Raw genomic sequence first — 16,129 nt, 5'->3', positions numbered from 1 at the left:
TGAAGGGTTTCGTTTTTTTTTGTTTCCTGCTGCAGGTCTGATCTACTGCTGGTATTAATTTCTCTGTCCTGTTCAGGTACACGTAGAAACTAAAAGTGCCACTCAGATGTTTGAGCTCATTCGTAAGAGGATCAACCACACTGAGGCCTTCCCACACTTTATGTCCATCTTGCAGCACTGTCTCCATATGCCTTGTGAGTAAAGTATCTGTAGGAACCCTGCTCTTTTCCCTGCAGGAACACTAACTGTGGCGGTAGATTCAATCGCAGATAATATATACTTCTACTCCATTACTTATATTTAAAAGCTTTCGGCCATAAGGTATATGTGCTGTGTAGAGATGTATGGCTGAGTGATGGATAATATTGTGTTATATGATATAGGGCAAGATATTTAGCTTGTCTATGGATGGATATGTTGGAGGAGACAAGATATTGGCTAAACAGTAGTGGCACATTTAAAAAGAAAAGCTTTTGAGATTTAACCAGAAGCAAGAGTTCAAGAACAAGAATTTATGATGAACACCTTAGTAGTCTCAGAAGAGTATTGATATGTATTTTCCTGTGGTAATGCTGCAGTCTGGTGGAGAGGACGGATGGCATTGTTAGTGTGCTACGTTGGTTGATGGAGGTTTGTGTGCAGATAAGCGGAGTGGGAACACTGTGCAGTACTGGCTCCTGCTGGATCGAATCGTCCAGCAGATCATCCTGCAAAATGACAAGGGTGAAGACCCCGATGTAGCCCCCTTGGAGAACTTCAACGTGAGAAACGTGGTGCGATTGTAAGTGGCTCGTGGGGTTCGAGGGTGTTTCAGATGGTCGCATGGGCATGATCGAACGCCTAATGAGATCTGTGTAAATTTGATTTAAACTGCATATTTAAGTCTAACTCTGAATTTGACTAGCTGGTTTAATTCTGAAATCTTTACTTTTCAGAGCGAGTTGTGGCCACATATATGTTTTTGCTGTAGCCACACACGCTCTGTGCTGCCCCAACACTGCATTTATTTTCAGAGTAATGTGAACTTCCTCTCTGTCCAGCAACTCTTTGCTTAATAAATCAGACCATTGTTTGAGCAATTTTGTTGCCAGGGATTTTTGTAATCTGTGCAAATGTAATCCAGAACCCATAATTCAGAATGGCATGTCTTTGGGTTGCTTTGTGGGGGCAAGCCCTTCTCGATCTTTCCACAGGTCTGAATATTAGCAGGGGAGCCCCACATGAGACATGGGTCTCAACAAGGCACTTGCATAAATCATTATTAAAAAAACAACTATGACCTAAAAACCTGGTTAGGAAGCTTGGTGTCCTCCTCTAGGTTAGCATTGTTTATCTTATGCAAAATCTGCTTATCCTGAAACTGATTAGAGAGTCTGCATTGTGGAAGGGCAGTAGTGGTTACTGTGCCCATGTCTTCAGACTCTTTTCTCTCTCTCTCTCCTCTGGGTAACTTTTATAGGCTGGTCAATGAGAATGAAGTCAAACAATGGAAAGAACAAGCAGAGAAGATGAGAAAGGGTATGTCACCTCCCTGCCAACTTCACTTCAGAGCAATGTGTATGGTCCTGACATCTGACTACCCACTAGCGATCACCATCAGCCATTTTGATGTTGCCATGTGCACACACACAAGACCTTGAATGGGTTTGAGTTTGCCCGCGCAAAACCGGGGCCATTAGGAACCTCTCCGCCCTTTGTCCCTGTGGGCCAATTCAGGCAGCCACTGTTTTGTCTCTTGCTGTGCAGAACACAACGAGCTGCAGCAGAAGGTGGAGAAGAAGGAGCGCGAATGTGAGGCAAAGGCTCAAGAGAAGGAGGAGATGATGCAGACGCTGAATAAGATGAAAGAGAAGCTGGAGAAGGAGACCAACGAGCACAAGCTCGTCAAGCAGCAAGTGGCCGACCTCACCCTGCAGCTCCATGAGCTGAGCACTGTACGAGCGCCCCTCACACCCAAAACACTCACCCCACCCCATGGCAGATCCGCCTACCCTCCAGCACTGGGCTGAGTTTAAATTGCAGACTAAATGAGACACGTGCCAGTTTAATTAAAGATAAACCTGGATTTGAAAACTTAAACCAGACCCGACAAGTCTAATAAACTTAAATGTTTTTGTTTTTCTAGGCCAAACTTTCCATCTCCTAATCAGTCTTTGCTGCAGGTCAGTCAGTTATGGGTGTTTAACTCATACCTGAGATGATGCATAAGTTTAATAAACAAATGGTACCTCAGACCTGGATCTCACTTATACATGTGATATTAGAGCTTCAGGTCTATCTGGACAGATAAAAACCACACCAGCTGTCAAGAGTCATCATCAATTCCAAAGACATATAGCCTGTCTACTGTCTCCTGCAGGGTTTGGCAGTTTATTTCGAGCTCCGTGCCCATTCCAGATTGTTTTCCAGATGTGAACAGCTCTGCGTGCTAAACAGTATTCCTGGTCATCGACACGTGCTTGATGAGAAGTGCTCTTGCTACATAGACCCGATCTTTGTGTTGAATAAATCCGATTGAGACTGTTCAGTCTTGCTAGAACATGTAAACATCTGCTTTAGTTTGTTTAGCTGCCATATTAAACTAGTGGTGAAGTAGAATATTAAAGCACTAGAGACCATTCTAGCGTTACCTGCAGCAATGCCAAAATAGCCTACTCTCTTGTGTTGGCATTTGGGTACGAATCTGTCTGTGCTTAAGCTATAACCTTACAGTGGTATCACAAAAGAAGGAAAGAAAACAACCAAAATTGAAGCGAGCTAAGTGGCAAACACTGGACCTCAGGTCTGAGAATGTTTTCATACTTTGTCTTTAACAAACGTATGAAATTATAGTTGGTTCAACCATGCCACAGATGCAGCAAATGTTTGGAAGTTTACCAAATTGTCATAAATGACCCACATAAACAGCAGTGGTTGTACCAGGGTGTGCGTTCATGACATCTGTGAATTGTTTTATCCCCCAAGTGATTGATTGTAAGAAATTGCCTTTGTTCCTCGCCAGATTTGCCATTGAGTGTCATTCATAGAAATGCTGTCTAAAGCTAAAACATGCAACGTCCTTGCTTTCATAGATCAAGAAATGAAAACAGATCACTGTCAGCACGTCAGTCATGGAATGAAGAGCAGGCACAGTCAAGTTTAGTTTTTACATTCAGTTAATGAAATGCAATCAATTAATATATATATTACACACACACTTTGAGGAACAGCTATACACAATTTGTACAAGAGGTGGTAACCACAGGTAAATTTTGCTTATGCCTAAGAATAAATTCGAAATACAAAGAATAGTAGTGACTGTGGAGAGGACTCTTAAATTACTCGTAAATATGATATGAGCGGTCCTTGCGTGAGGTCCATTGTTCTTTATGTTTTTAGCAATCCCAGGAAGAATGGCCATATGCCAACAGTGCACGTATGCTGGAGATGATCTAGTGAAATCAAAGTCTGCTGCTTTTGAGTTATCTATATCCTTTTTATTTTTTTTATTTTTTTTTTTATTTAATATATATATAACAGAGGTCAAAGGAGGTTCCAGGAAGTCCTCCTGCTGGCCCGGGGGCCCCAGGTGGGCCCCTACCTCCACCTCCACCTCCAGCTGGCATTCCCCCACCTCCTCCACCTCCGGGTGGGCTTCCACCACCTCCACCACCCCCTCCTGGTGGCCCCCCGCCTCCACCTGGTCTGATTGGGATCCCAGCTCCCCCTGGAGGCCCTGGGATGAAGAAAAAGAACATTCCACAGCCTTCGAACCCACTCAAGTCCTTCAACTGGGCCAAACTCAGTGAGGTAAATCAGCATTGTTCACTGACACTACACAAGAATTCTCTGTTAATTCACTGGGGTCCCCTATCAAACATTTGAACTTTTCTGGCATGAATTCTGGCAAAGAAAAGTCACAGCTGAAATATCATGTGCTGTATCACAAAAACTCTCTTCCACACAGAATAAGCTACAAGGGACTGTGTGGATGGATCTAGATGACAGTAAGGTGTTCAAATCCCTGGACCTGGAGGACATTGAGAGAACCTTTTCAGCCTATCAAAGACAGCAGGTATGATTGACTTGACCTTAAAGTAACGCTCTACTAATATATTTCAGTTTCCAGTGAAGAGGATGGTGGGTGTGACACTTGACTTATTCTGCACTCCCCCCAAATCCCCCCCCCCCCCCTCTGTATTTTTGTTCCTCTGTTTCTCTCTCATAAATGCAAACACTGCACTTGGTGATCAGGTGCTCTGGTCTTGTGGCTACTGGGCTCCACTTCAATATAGCGCTTTTATCTTCCTACTAACATTTGCATTTTCCTGCTTTACCTGTACTCTGGGACTTTCTTCTGTCCAGTAACATTATACAGGTGTAGTTGTTTTATATAATGTGACTTGCCTGGGTTAAACATGGGCACTCGCTCTATGTAAAATGCATGTATTGGTGCACTGTTCTCTGCTGCTTTTCTGGGCCTTACTGTTTTTCAATGTCCTGTTTCCTTGGTATTCAACTTTGTTTCTGTTTGTCAACACTGCTGTACCGCCTCGCTTTGTTGTTACTTGACGAATATGACATATGACCACAGATAGGTGTTTGTGCTTCAACATGGTATGATTACGCTATGTGATCCATTTGCATGTCATTTCTAAATAACTTCACTAATATACAGCAACATTCATTATGATCATTTCAACATATTTCTGTATTTAATTAGCCAAGTCTCTTCCTTGCTGTCCACTTCACGAAGTTTAGTGATAATTAAGTTTCTCTTCTTTCCATAAAACTCGATTGGGCTCAGAGAAACAGCCAAACATGGTGTTCTACTTTGTTTGATTCCCAGATGTTCATACTAGCATTCCTACTTTACCTGTCCTCTAGGGCTTTCTTCTACTGTTCATTGCCAGGCTTTACATTGGGATGATGGTTTTATAATCATGTGTCGCTGACGAGGTGAACTCAGGTTTATGGCCACCATGTGTCATTTGAACTGCTCTTTAGTAGTCATGATGTGCAAATATTTATTGGTGAGGTAATATGAAATGACAGATGTACATTAGGCTTAGTACATCACACACACACCTGTTAGATGAGCATAACCTGGTGACATGGGCAATATGGAAAAACACCATTAAAAGAGTTGCAGATACATTATTTAGTACTTATCCTGATATTGTTTCCAAGGCTATCTAAATAAGGATCCAATTAACTGTTCAGCAGTGTCCCATTTGAGATGGGGTTGGGCAAGATCACCTTTACAGTGTTCTATCACAGTGTTTTTCCACAATTTGGAAATGTCATAGGAATAAAGTAGACATGCTGTGGAATTTGGGTTAAATCAATGTCCTACTCAAATATTTTTAGATTTAGTACTATTACAGTACTACTTTAGTACTACTACTGACCAGTTATGATTTCAGTTTATAGTCTGTTCTTTGTCATTTTGTGTCCAGATGCTGCTCCTCTTTGATTTTGTAGTTTGTAGGCGAGTTGTTAGTTGTCATTTATCCTACATTGTGTTGTAGAAAGAGTCTGAAGATGACACCATGACCATGAAGAAGGTGAAAGAGCTGTCTGTGATCGATGGTCGCCGAGCACAGAACTGCAACATTCTCCTCTCACGGTGAGTTGGTTCCTTGCTGTTTCTCCACTGTTCCCCATCTCTCTCTGCAGTCTCTGTTCTTTGTGAGGTGTTTTTATTTTCACACATATGCTCTGTCTTCTTGGAGGTTATCGTTGGGCATACTTCAGTGTGTTGAAAGCTACTTTAATAGAATTATTTTTGAATGTCATACGTTTCCATAGCAGTGGCCATAAACAGAGGTGTGGTCGTTTTTTGTTTTTTTTTTATTGTTTTTTTATTTATTATTATTGTACACCTGTGAACAAAACCTGCATTTCAGACAGAAACATTTATCCAAGGGCACATTTAATGTCCTAACCTTTCATTTTGAAATAGACAGAAAAATGACTCTTTTACATGGATAATGACATAAGATTATTGTAAAGGACTGTTTTGTCCTAAATGTCTTAAGCGCATTAGCATGCATTTCCCTGGTGCCGTACTGTGTTGCTCACTGATTGTGTGGCTGTACAAAGCTTTATCTGTCCCTCTGTCAAATAGCTGACTGCTTTCTCATTAACCTCTTTGACAGGTTAAAACTGACCAATGAAGAGATCAAGAGGGCCATTCTGACCATGGATGAGCAAGGGGACCTTCCCAAAGACATGCTCGAGCAGGTGACAGATATGAGCGCATTCCCCTATCAGTTACACTCACCTGAGGCATGGTGGATTGGATCATGTTCAAAAGAAACCTGTTTTACCTCAAGAGCTTGACGTCATGGGTTTCAAAGCCACGATCAGCTGATAGTAACTGATCTCAGGGGTGGTAACCTTCATAAACCGCATATACCGAACCTGTATTTAAAACCAAACACTGTAACATTATGTGCTCTGCTATCGGAGGTACTTTCTCCATTGAGCAGGAGTCAGCAGTGTACAACCCTTATTTTCACACTGGTCAGCAGTGCTTTGCAAGTTTACATATTTTATACAGAATATGTTTTATGCATCATGGCTCTGTGAAGTTATGTTAGATAATTGTTGGTATAATGCTGTCAATATTGGGGCATCGCTGTTTATTAAGAAGAACTAAGAATATGGATGAGCAAATTGATTGATTGATTGATTTATTTTTTCAAAAAAGCCAATCCAGTGCATGTATATTTCTTGGATGTTTTAACACCAGTTAGCTACAGCAGAAACGGACATTACTTCTTTCCATATAATCGTTCCATGTGTGAACCACATAATGGTTCCAGAAACCTTTCTTAATAAATACTCATTATCTTTAACTCCCCATAGTTTCATGAAATTCCAATCAAAACCACTTTAAAGCTTTGTGTTCCACGCACCCATTTGAAATGTAATCGCTCAATAATTACCATGCAGCAAGCAAGCAGTGTAACCCCCCGGAAGGTACACGTGAGTAATACAATCACAATGTGGTTTATTGGGCATCTACCCACTGCTGCTTCGCTCTGAACCATAATGAGTGTAGCTGCACGGTGGAGACATTGGGAGCGGCGTGGAGTCCTGGTGATGAGGCAAAGATACTTTTAAAACGTGATACTTTTTAGAGTTTCTCTCTTCAGAAAAAACGGAAAATATACAAAACGTCAACCTTTGGCAAGCTTTCCCTGTTGATCTTTGTGTTAAAAAGTGACCTTTCTAAATTTTCGACCTCTGATTAATGGGAGTGCATGTTTGCACGAGACCAGTTCGGTTCAGTTATAGCTCTTCTGTGGCAGTGATGGAAGGATGCAGGGTGGCAGGGGCCTGTGCTGATGGGCCGTGTGTGTCTCCTGTCACGCAGCTGCTAAAGTTTGTCCCTGAGAAGAGTGACGTAGACCTCCTGGAGGAGCACAAGCATGAGCTGGACAGGATGGCCAGAGCTGACCGCTTCCTCTACGAAATGAGCAAGTATGGTCATGATCACCACACAGCCTGCTCGCTCTCTTTTGTGCTCCCCGCTAGGGTTTACACCTGTTGATGATGATGATAATTTTTCCCCACATGCAACATTGCTGAATGCAGCATCTGACATGAGCTGGACATTGTTTTGTTGTTCTCAGCATAAAACAATCGATGGTGCTGGCTAAGCTGGTTTGATTCTTGGTGTAAATAATTGAATATTTTAACCGTATACTTCTTTTTAAAATTTATTTTATTATTATTATTATTATTTTATTATTCTTTTTTTTTTTTTAATTAAATGTATGTGACCAAGGACATTATGGCAGGTCTGCATTATCAAATTTAGCAAGGGATTTTTTCCACCTATAGTTACTCATCCTAAAATACTTGGGAGTTTCCTAGTTAGACAGACCAGCCCTGGTGCTATAACTGTTTGGTGTGATGGTGTAACAGAGTGATTACACTTAAACAGTTCGCATGAGAGAGTTGCTGTTGGAGCCCTTGGCTTTGGGAGATCCTCTGCTGTCATTAATCTTGGTGTCTCCACTGGGAGCCAGCCAGTCAACAGAGAGGAACACAGGTATCCCATTACAGAGCAGGATGGAAGTGGACTGCAGGTGCTGCAAACTCTGTGGCACTTTCACCCTCGGAGAGAAAAAACTTCCAGCCAGGGAGAGGAAAAGCTTCTCTCTAATGGTTTGGCTTGATGAAAACAAATGAATCCATGGGAACAGTGCAGATGAGAAAAGGCTGTGATGATCTTATTCAGTTCATGTTTCAGGCACATATTTTTCCATATTGAATCCTCTACCATAAGATCTGTGATTATTGAATAAGTGCTCAACTATGCATTTGTTAAAAATTATTTTTGCCTAAAGTAGTTTTTGTCTAAAAACACAGGATCAACCATTATCAGCAAAGGTTGCAATCACTCTACTTCAAGAAGAAGTTTACAGAAAGAGTGGCAGAAACCAAGCCGAAAATTGAAGGTACGCCATCACTTAAGTGGTGACAGCACTCACAAAACCATTTCACTGCGAGTTATGCCGTGTGTGACTATGTACGTGACAACTTCAGATGTTCAAGTTCGGTTTATTTAAGATGGCCTTTTCAAATCTTTATACCTCAAGTTCCCAAAGCCCCTCCTTTGCACAGTGTTGACACCCCGGTGTCTGGGTAGAATAATGGAATAAACTGATTTACCCAGAGTAGTACACACTATAACATTTACAGTGAATAAGAAAGTGTGATTGTTTCCCAGCTCTCAGCAGAGCATCTAAAGAAGTCCTTAAGAGCAGTAATCTCCAGCAGCTTCTAGAGGTGGTGCTGGCTCTTGGCAACTACATGAACAAAGGGCAGAGGGGTAATGCTTATGGCTTCAGGTTATCTTCCCTCAACAAGATTGCAGACACCAAGTCCAGCATCGACAGGTAAGGACGACAACAAGCATGTTCTTGTATCAGTGAGCTGGCAGTAGTTCTCTCACTGATGATTTGCTTTGCTTTTGAAATGGGACACTTGCTTTGGTTCCAACCTAAAGCTTATGCATGTGGTGCTGTGCAGTCGTGAATGTGGTGTTTAGAAAGAGTCATAGACAAGCCCTCGTGAAGCACTCCTGATGTGTTTGGGTGTGCAGAAACATCACTTTGTTGCACTACCTGATCACCCTTCTGGAACAGAAGTACCCCAAGGTGGCACTGATTCAGGATGACCTGCAGAATGTTCCAGAAGCTGCCAAAGTCAAGTATGTGCTTCGAGAAATGCGCCCTCTCCCTCTCTCTCACGCGCACAAGTGTGTGTGCGCGCGCGCGCGCGCACACACACACACACACACACACACACACACACACACACACACACACACAGTTAGGAAGACCCACAGAGTTCATCCAAATTAGATGTCGTAACATTATTAATAAGATAAAGGATTGTTGATAAAACTAAAATATACTTCCTGTATTAAATTCTTAAATCACTGAAATAAAATTGAAAGTGATCCTTCATGTCATAAGAGTAACCAAGAGGCAGTAAGCAGGAATATCCATATTCACCTCAACATTTTCATAGGTAGTGTTTTTTCCAAAAGGAAGAGTTGGAACTACCGTAATCACAAAAAAAAGTGTAAGCACCTATAACTTTCAGTTCAGTTTTGTTCAGTTCAAACCAGAGTTCATTTTGAGCCTTAATCAGTGTAACTTGCAAATGTCCAACTTGACAACATGGACCACAAACAGAAAATACTAATAAAGCCAACAAAGCAGTTTGAGGGAAAAAAAGGAAGTGCTAAAAAAGGGTTTTTCATAATATAGTAGGTTATAGTTTCCAAACCCCCCCAAAAATACTTGTTTACAAATGCTAGAAAAATCTGCTTAAACCACTTGTGTAACTCTTTACATTTCACAGTGGACCACAGGTTTGGGCCCCTGTCAGAGAAATAAACAGAAAGGTAGTTCTGAAATGTGGTGCATGTATTTGCTGAACTGTTTAAATGTGTGCAGCATTGTTCAGATGACTGATCACTGGTCTCTCACCCCATGGGTTTTCTTTTTTTGGTGGGTGGCCTTACCGTTTATTTTAGCATGACTGAACTGGAGAAAGAAATTAACAGTTTACGTAGTGGCCTGAAGAGTGTAGAGGCAGTAAGTAATGTACCATCTACTATTTATTTATATCTAATTTTATTTACTACATATTTTTGATTTATTTGACATTATCTTCTAAATCTATCTGCCCAAATATTTATTCTGTTTGTGTAGGAGCTAGAATACCAGAGGAGTCGTCCCACAGCCCCTGGCGATAAGTTTGTTTCGGTGGTCAGTCAGTTCATCACGGTGGCTGGGTTCAGCTTCTCTGAGGTGGAGGACTCTCTCCAGGAGGCGAAGCAGCTGGTGAGGGAGCACAGCACTTAACTGACCCAAATGGCCAGGAGAATACAGCATCCATGGTTTATGGTGGAGCAGGACACGGTGCCGCCTGTAACTCTAGCTTGGCCTGCTTAAGTGTAGGAGCCTACTTAAAAGCCTGCAGCTTTGACGCAGATGCTAAAAGTTAGAAACAGTTAGATGCTAACAGCCTATGCTGTCCTGCATGTAGGAGTTAAATCACTGCTTACACTTAGGTTTTATTGGGCTCCTGCCAGTCCATGGGGTCACTGGAACCGGTGAAAATGCATGGTCAGTGTTTAACTCAGCTCGGACAGAGAGAGATCTATTTCAAAGGCAGGCCGTGCTGGTTTTAGCTTGCTTGTGAAGGGCCACATGGAACAGATTTGATTGCAAGCCCTCTGGATGTATTTATGGAGCCCTTAGCGGGTGAAGAACTGGTGGCTTTTTGGAGGGAGCCCTTAGGGGAGATGCGAGAGACCTGCTGTTTATATCCAGACTTTTGGAATTCTTGCCTTCACACTTCATTATGCCTGCGGTGTCTGGCTAGTCTTGCTGGAACGACATCTCCACTGTTGGGTTTGGTTTGGTGGCATCATGATTGTTGATGGTAGCACTCAGTGATGCAGACGCGTCTTCTCTCAGTGGTGCTGGTCTGGAACGTGGTATTCCTTTCTAATGAAGATCCATTGAAACATTTGAAGTATCCATATTAAATAAGATTAATATATCCACAATCCTCTGATGATGATGGTATGTCCACAGTACCAAGGCTCAAGGGAAATCATTCTATATGAGAGCAGGAAGTTTAGAGGTTTTAACATGTTGGCCAAATAGGGCAGTAGACAACAGAGGACTTAGCTGATTATCCGGGTTAAGACAAATGCTTTAAATCAGAGAAAGCACTGCAGTTCCGTGACCCTGAAGTGAGACTGAAGTGTCCTCCATCCTCCCCCACCTGCAATCCCACCCCCAGTTCCAGAAGACAGTGAAGCACTTTGGGGAGGAAGCCAGCAGCATCCAGCCAGATGAGTTCTTTGGCATCTTCGATCAGTTCCTGCAGGCCTTCACTGAGGCCAAGCAGGACAACGAGAACATCCGGCGACGCAAAGAGGAGGAGGAACGTAGAGCCCGTCTGGAGGCACAGGTGCGCAACTGTGGTTTGGCACCTGCTCATTGGCAGGCTGCATATGCTCCGTATGCATGCTTCTGTGCCACACATCTTCTTCATAATTGAGTCACAAGCAGGACGCACACAGAAGACAGCAGCAACACCGAGAGTTTCCTTCCATCAACAAAAGCTGGTTAATGCACAACAGAAACTGAGAAAATTAGATATGATGAAAAATTGTATGGAGGCCAGGATGTTTGCGGTACCATCATGTGTGCAAACCATACTTCAATTAACGCTCTCTCTGTGGCCCCACTCAGATGAAGGAGCAGAGGGAAAAGGAGCGACTTGCTCGCAAGGCCAAGGAGAACAACGAGGAGGGCGGTGAATTTGATGACCTGGTGTCTGCCCTCCGCTCCGGTGAGGTCTTTGACAAGGACCTGTCCAAGATGAAACGCAACCGCAAGCGTCCCAACAACCCGGGTGCTGACACCAGCAGGGAGAGGCCCATTACCAAACTTGACTTTTGAGCTGCCATCTGGTGATGGGGCCTCAGAACTACACCCATGTCATCTCTCGTTTAAAAAAAACAAACAAAAAACTTTATAGATGTGAATTCATGGGTGAAGGTCCAAAAAAGAATTTGTATTAACTGGTAAGCACATTCATCATCTGATAGTTTGTGTGCTGCCTGCCAAAATACTTATTTTTGGCAGTGTTTCCTAAATATGTTCATTTTACAGTGTTGGTTTGCATTGAGTCTAGCGGCGAGTTAGATGGTGCTGGCTGCTCAGGTGAACTTGTGTGTCCAGAGCAGACACGAAGGTCTATGTACTTTAATCCTTAGTAGAGCAAAGCACAAAGCTGGTGCTGGAACATCCACAAAGAACATTAGAAAGAGATTTCGATGTCAGAAATCTAGAAGCTTGGTCTACACTACACAGGTCTCACACACTGGTTAATGCAAGGCTTAAATAGGATTTTCTGTAAGGCAGTGTACCTGCTACATTTTGAATTTGCCCAAGTCTAAGACACCTTCCTGATTCCTGAAGGACTTCACAATTATCTGACGAGTGGTGATGTTAATAGGTACTGGGGACCAGTTTGTGATGGTCCCACTGAGCTACCAGTGTGCTGGCAATAAAGCACAAGCCAAAATTGGACCTTTGGGTCACTTTTCTCTAACAGTTTAATTGTTTTTCAACACCATGCCTTGTTTTATAATAGGCCTACAGATGTTTAGTGTAAAAAAATATTAATGTTTTGTGAAAAATAATCATTAGGTTTTATAAGGAGGTCAAACAAACACAAAAAATGCTGGAAACCATAGGAGTCCTACCTGTGTATCAAACCCCTTAATAAAACACTGTGCTCACTCTATGCATTAAAAATAAACCAAATTATCTGTATATCCTTGTAAACTCTGTATTTTGCTTGTACATATGTAAATCTCTCTCTCTTTCTCTCTCTGTCTGTGTCTGTGTGTGTGTCTGTGTGTGTCTGTGTCTGTGTGTGTGTGTGTCTGTCTGTCTGTCTGTCTGTGTGTGTGTCTGTGTGTCTGTCTGTCTGTGTGTGTGTACCTGGTCTTAAAATTAAATGTTCAGAGACCTCGACTCTGATCCTGGGCGAAAGAAGATATCCTGTTAATCTGACGTCCTTGAATGCTTTTTGACTGAAATTTTTTTGTAATCGTTTAGTTTGTTTTTGGGTTCTCTTCCATGTTCTCTTTATTTAAGCACACTTTTGGATGTGAGATATATCCTTACAAAAATAAACCCTGAAGGTGGTACCTGATCTATTAGCTGTATGTTTTATGAATACACTGAAGACAGCACCATCTACAGGTCACAGTCAGAACTCAAAATCTTCGATAAACATGCATTATAGCCTACAGTATCCGTTGACTTGTGATTGAATTTGTGTTACAAATAAAATACTCTGACATTTTAGTCACAAGGAATCAGTAAGAATGGACAAAGTTAAGTGATTTAGGTATTAAAAGTAGTCATTTGGGAATTTAGTGTCACTGTTAAATAAGTCCTTAACTCATGTATTACAACTTTTTATTTTTTGCAAATCATTTGAAAGACATACAATGCTTGTGATTTAGTACTGGGTGACATTCAGGAAGCTTTGTTTTAAAATGTTTGTGGTTATAATTAACGTTTCAGTATTAAATGCCAGTGTTACTGCAGGAGCATTCACATTTCCTGTATGGAAAGCAATAATAGAATACTGTAGGCTATATTGTAATAAACAGGCACAGAACATACGGCTCACACTCTAAGCACAGTGGCAGTCTGTCTTTAAATATAGCCTAAATAATAATAATTTGTAATTATGGGGTCAGTCATGAGTTACAAATGATACTGTGCTTAAGGAACTTAGTTTACTGATTATCAGTACAATGACCTTTGGTTTGTTCCGTCACACAGGAAAAAACTTGGTTCAAACAAATTTGAACACAATACGTGATGCTTAAATGCTTCAGTTTATGATGCTACATTTACTTTAATTTCAAAACCATCTTAAAGTTCGGCAATTACAGACGTTAGCATATAGCTATATATGGCCGAGAGATAAATATTACACTTGAGATATTAAGTGTATATATGATTTGAACTGTAGAATTTTGGGAATTAGTGCAACATCTTCCAATGTACTGTGGGATGAACAGGTTGCTCTGAATATGGACCAGAAAACAGTTCACCTCTTTCTGCTTGGTTTCATAGTGCAATGGAGACATATTTGCTTATGACAACTATCAATAGATTGGAAATTAATATTAAAGCGTCATAGTCAAATATATGCTTTTACTTTGTCCATAGTGTTGTAACGCATTTGCACTATGCCCCTTGTCTTGCTGGCACTAACAAAGCACAAAACAAATAATGTCTGACTGCGTATCCGATAAAAACGTGTGTTCACACGGATGGATTTTAGAACATTCTCCTGAAATGAAGCTGAATAAAATTACAAACTGGTGTTGGCCGTCTCTACCTTCGGAACCACTGACTCCGTGACCGTATCGTAATGGCCGTCTCTGCAGAAAAACACGGCCGGGTTTTTGCAGGCCCACATGGCTACTTCTCCGCCGTTGGCCGGGCTCGAGGAAGACAAGCGACTGCTGGCACCGTGGCGGCTCACGTATCTGTCCCTGATTCGGTCCGCGGGCGTTCGAACCTCACTGCGTTGAGTCTGCGTTGACAGGTAAGCAGCAATGTTTCTAGTCCTGTAGCCCTCCTCCCGGCTTCGGCCCAGGAGCATCGATATGTTTGGGTTTCTTATAGCGTAAATCAGTGGATTTATGGCACCGTTGGCCCATGCCATCCAAATGGCTACTGTGTCCATGGCTGGGTTAAAGGAGTAATCTCCCATCGCAGTGATTATGCCCATTAAACAGTAAGGGCCCCAGCAGAAGATGATGAACACTATCATGATGAGCACTGTCGTCGCTGTCCTCATTTCACTGTAAAACCGGAGCAGGTGTGCGTAAGTGGTCACCGGCCGCACCCTGATCTCCGACAGCCTGACCGTTTTACAGATGTTGTAATGACAGAAACACATGAGTGCGAATGGAAGAAGGTAACACACAACTATTAAAGTTATGCTGTACGTCGTTCCCATTCTGGAGGTTCCAGAGTGAAAGACGTACATACAGTGATAAAAGCCTCGTTTGTGCACAGCCAGACGTTCAGAAGTCCGTAACACCAGGTACCACGGAAAGGAGAAAAATACCGCCGATAACCAGACCGCTACCAACAGCTGAATCGCCTTTTTTCTCCCGATCTTCTCTTGCGGCTGCCTCACAATAGCATAATATCGATCAAAAGAAATTAAAGTCATCGTCAGGGTTGAGATAATACCAAAACAACTGTTGAAAAATCCGTTGGCGATGCAAAAGCGATCTCCAAACATCCACATGCCATCTTTACTGAACAACATCATAAAAGAAAATGGCAAACAAAGAATGGCCGTCAGGAAATCGGAAAGGGAGAGGGACATAATGAACGCATTCGTTACGGTTCTCAGCTGTCTGTGTTTAATTATTACAATCACAACAGCCGAATTACCCAAACTCGACAACAGGAAAATGGCCAAAAGCAATAGCGCTTGAGCGGCCACGGCGATGCCCTGGAACACCGAATTCCCCTCCGATCTCTTTACTAGTGTATTTTGCGTATGATTCCCAACTGTGGCTTGTGTAGCCAGACTTTTTAAAACTGGGCTCAGCGAAACTGTTTCTAAAATCAGACCTGAACGCGAAATGTTGTCCAGAGCGGTCATATTGGTGTTGGAGAGCAGGGTAACGCTCACTGGGATATCCATTGGACACGATTGGGGCGCATCCACAGAGTCGAAGAGGACTCATCCCTTTTCAGTGCCGTGTTAGTCTCACTGTATGAATGGATTTACAGAAAAAAAGCACTCACAAACAGATGCGCATGCCTCTTTGATGATGGACACTGTCTTCTGCACAAAGTATGCTGTCTACTTTTGAACGCCGAGTTCTACGCACTGACAGCACTACATCCATCGTTCTGCACGTTGAAATTGCATTCTGTACGCTATTCTCTCCCTTCTTCCGTCCTTAAAGTCTCCGCCTTCACAAGCGTACAAATACAAAACCCTGCACTCCGTGACGTGAAAAACCGTTGCCATGACACTGTAC

The 16,129-nt window shown here is 42.3% G+C and overlaps 2 protein-coding genes across 13 annotated transcripts in view; one reads left to right on the top strand and one right to left on the bottom strand.

Moving 5' to 3' along the window:
• Positions 1–13,251, top strand: part of daam1a (dishevelled associated activator of morphogenesis 1a) — a 44,328-nt gene extending 31,077 nt beyond the window's left edge. For 8 of the 12 annotated variants that reach the window (XM_035532803.2, XM_081721471.1, XM_081721470.1 and 5 more), the window contains 17 exons: positions 77–194; positions 631–781; positions 1,460–1,518; positions 1,747–1,934; positions 3,520–3,789; positions 3,947–4,054; positions 5,511–5,608; positions 6,141–6,225; positions 7,364–7,470; positions 8,365–8,453; positions 8,726–8,894; positions 9,101–9,208; positions 10,043–10,103; positions 10,221–10,352; positions 11,323–11,493; positions 11,778–12,112; positions 13,062–13,251. In XM_035532803.2, the coding sequence (XP_035388696.1) occupies positions 77–194; positions 631–781; positions 1,460–1,518; positions 1,747–1,934; positions 3,520–3,789; positions 3,947–4,054; positions 5,511–5,608; positions 6,141–6,225; positions 7,364–7,470; positions 8,365–8,453; positions 8,726–8,894; positions 9,101–9,208; positions 10,043–10,103; positions 10,221–10,352; positions 11,323–11,493; positions 11,778–11,987 (2,124 nt within the window). In that variant the 3' untranslated portion in view covers positions 11,988–12,112; positions 13,062–13,251. Of the gene's footprint in view, positions 1–76; positions 195–630; positions 782–1,459; positions 1,519–1,746; positions 1,935–3,519; positions 3,790–3,946; positions 4,055–5,510; positions 5,609–6,140; positions 6,226–7,363; positions 7,471–8,364; positions 8,454–8,725; positions 8,895–9,100; positions 9,209–10,042; positions 10,104–10,220; positions 10,353–11,322; positions 11,494–11,777 lie in introns of all 12 variants that reach the window. The other 4 variants (XM_081721475.1, XM_081721478.1, XM_081721474.1 and 1 more) reach the window with 4 other exon arrangements.
• A 139-nt stretch (positions 13,252–13,390) lies between these two features.
• Positions 13,391–16,120, bottom strand: gpr135 (G protein-coupled receptor 135). Its single transcript, XM_026999897.3, has one exon. It carries the CDS (start codon positions 15,784–15,786, stop codon positions 14,431–14,433), a length of 1,356 nt encoding a protein of 451 aa, XP_026855698.2. The 5' UTR covers positions 15,787–16,120; the 3' UTR covers positions 13,391–14,430.
• Between the last annotated feature and the right edge of the window lie 9 nt (positions 16,121–16,129).

Source organism: Electrophorus electricus, chromosome 10 (assembly GCF_041902795.1).
Source record: "Electrophorus electricus isolate QZ-2024a chromosome 10, ASM4190279v1, whole genome shotgun sequence".
NCBI classification, from domain to species: domain Eukaryota; kingdom Metazoa; phylum Chordata; class Actinopteri; order Gymnotiformes; family Gymnotidae; genus Electrophorus; species Electrophorus electricus.
The sequence above is the reverse complement of the archived record's forward strand: the minus strand, read 5'-3'. Positions and strand labels throughout refer to the sequence as shown.

Coding starts and splice junctions, on each gene's coding strand:
- gpr135 (XM_026999897.3), bottom strand. CDS start 15,786: ATGGATATCCCAGTGAGCGTTACCCTGCTCTCCAACACCAATATGACC.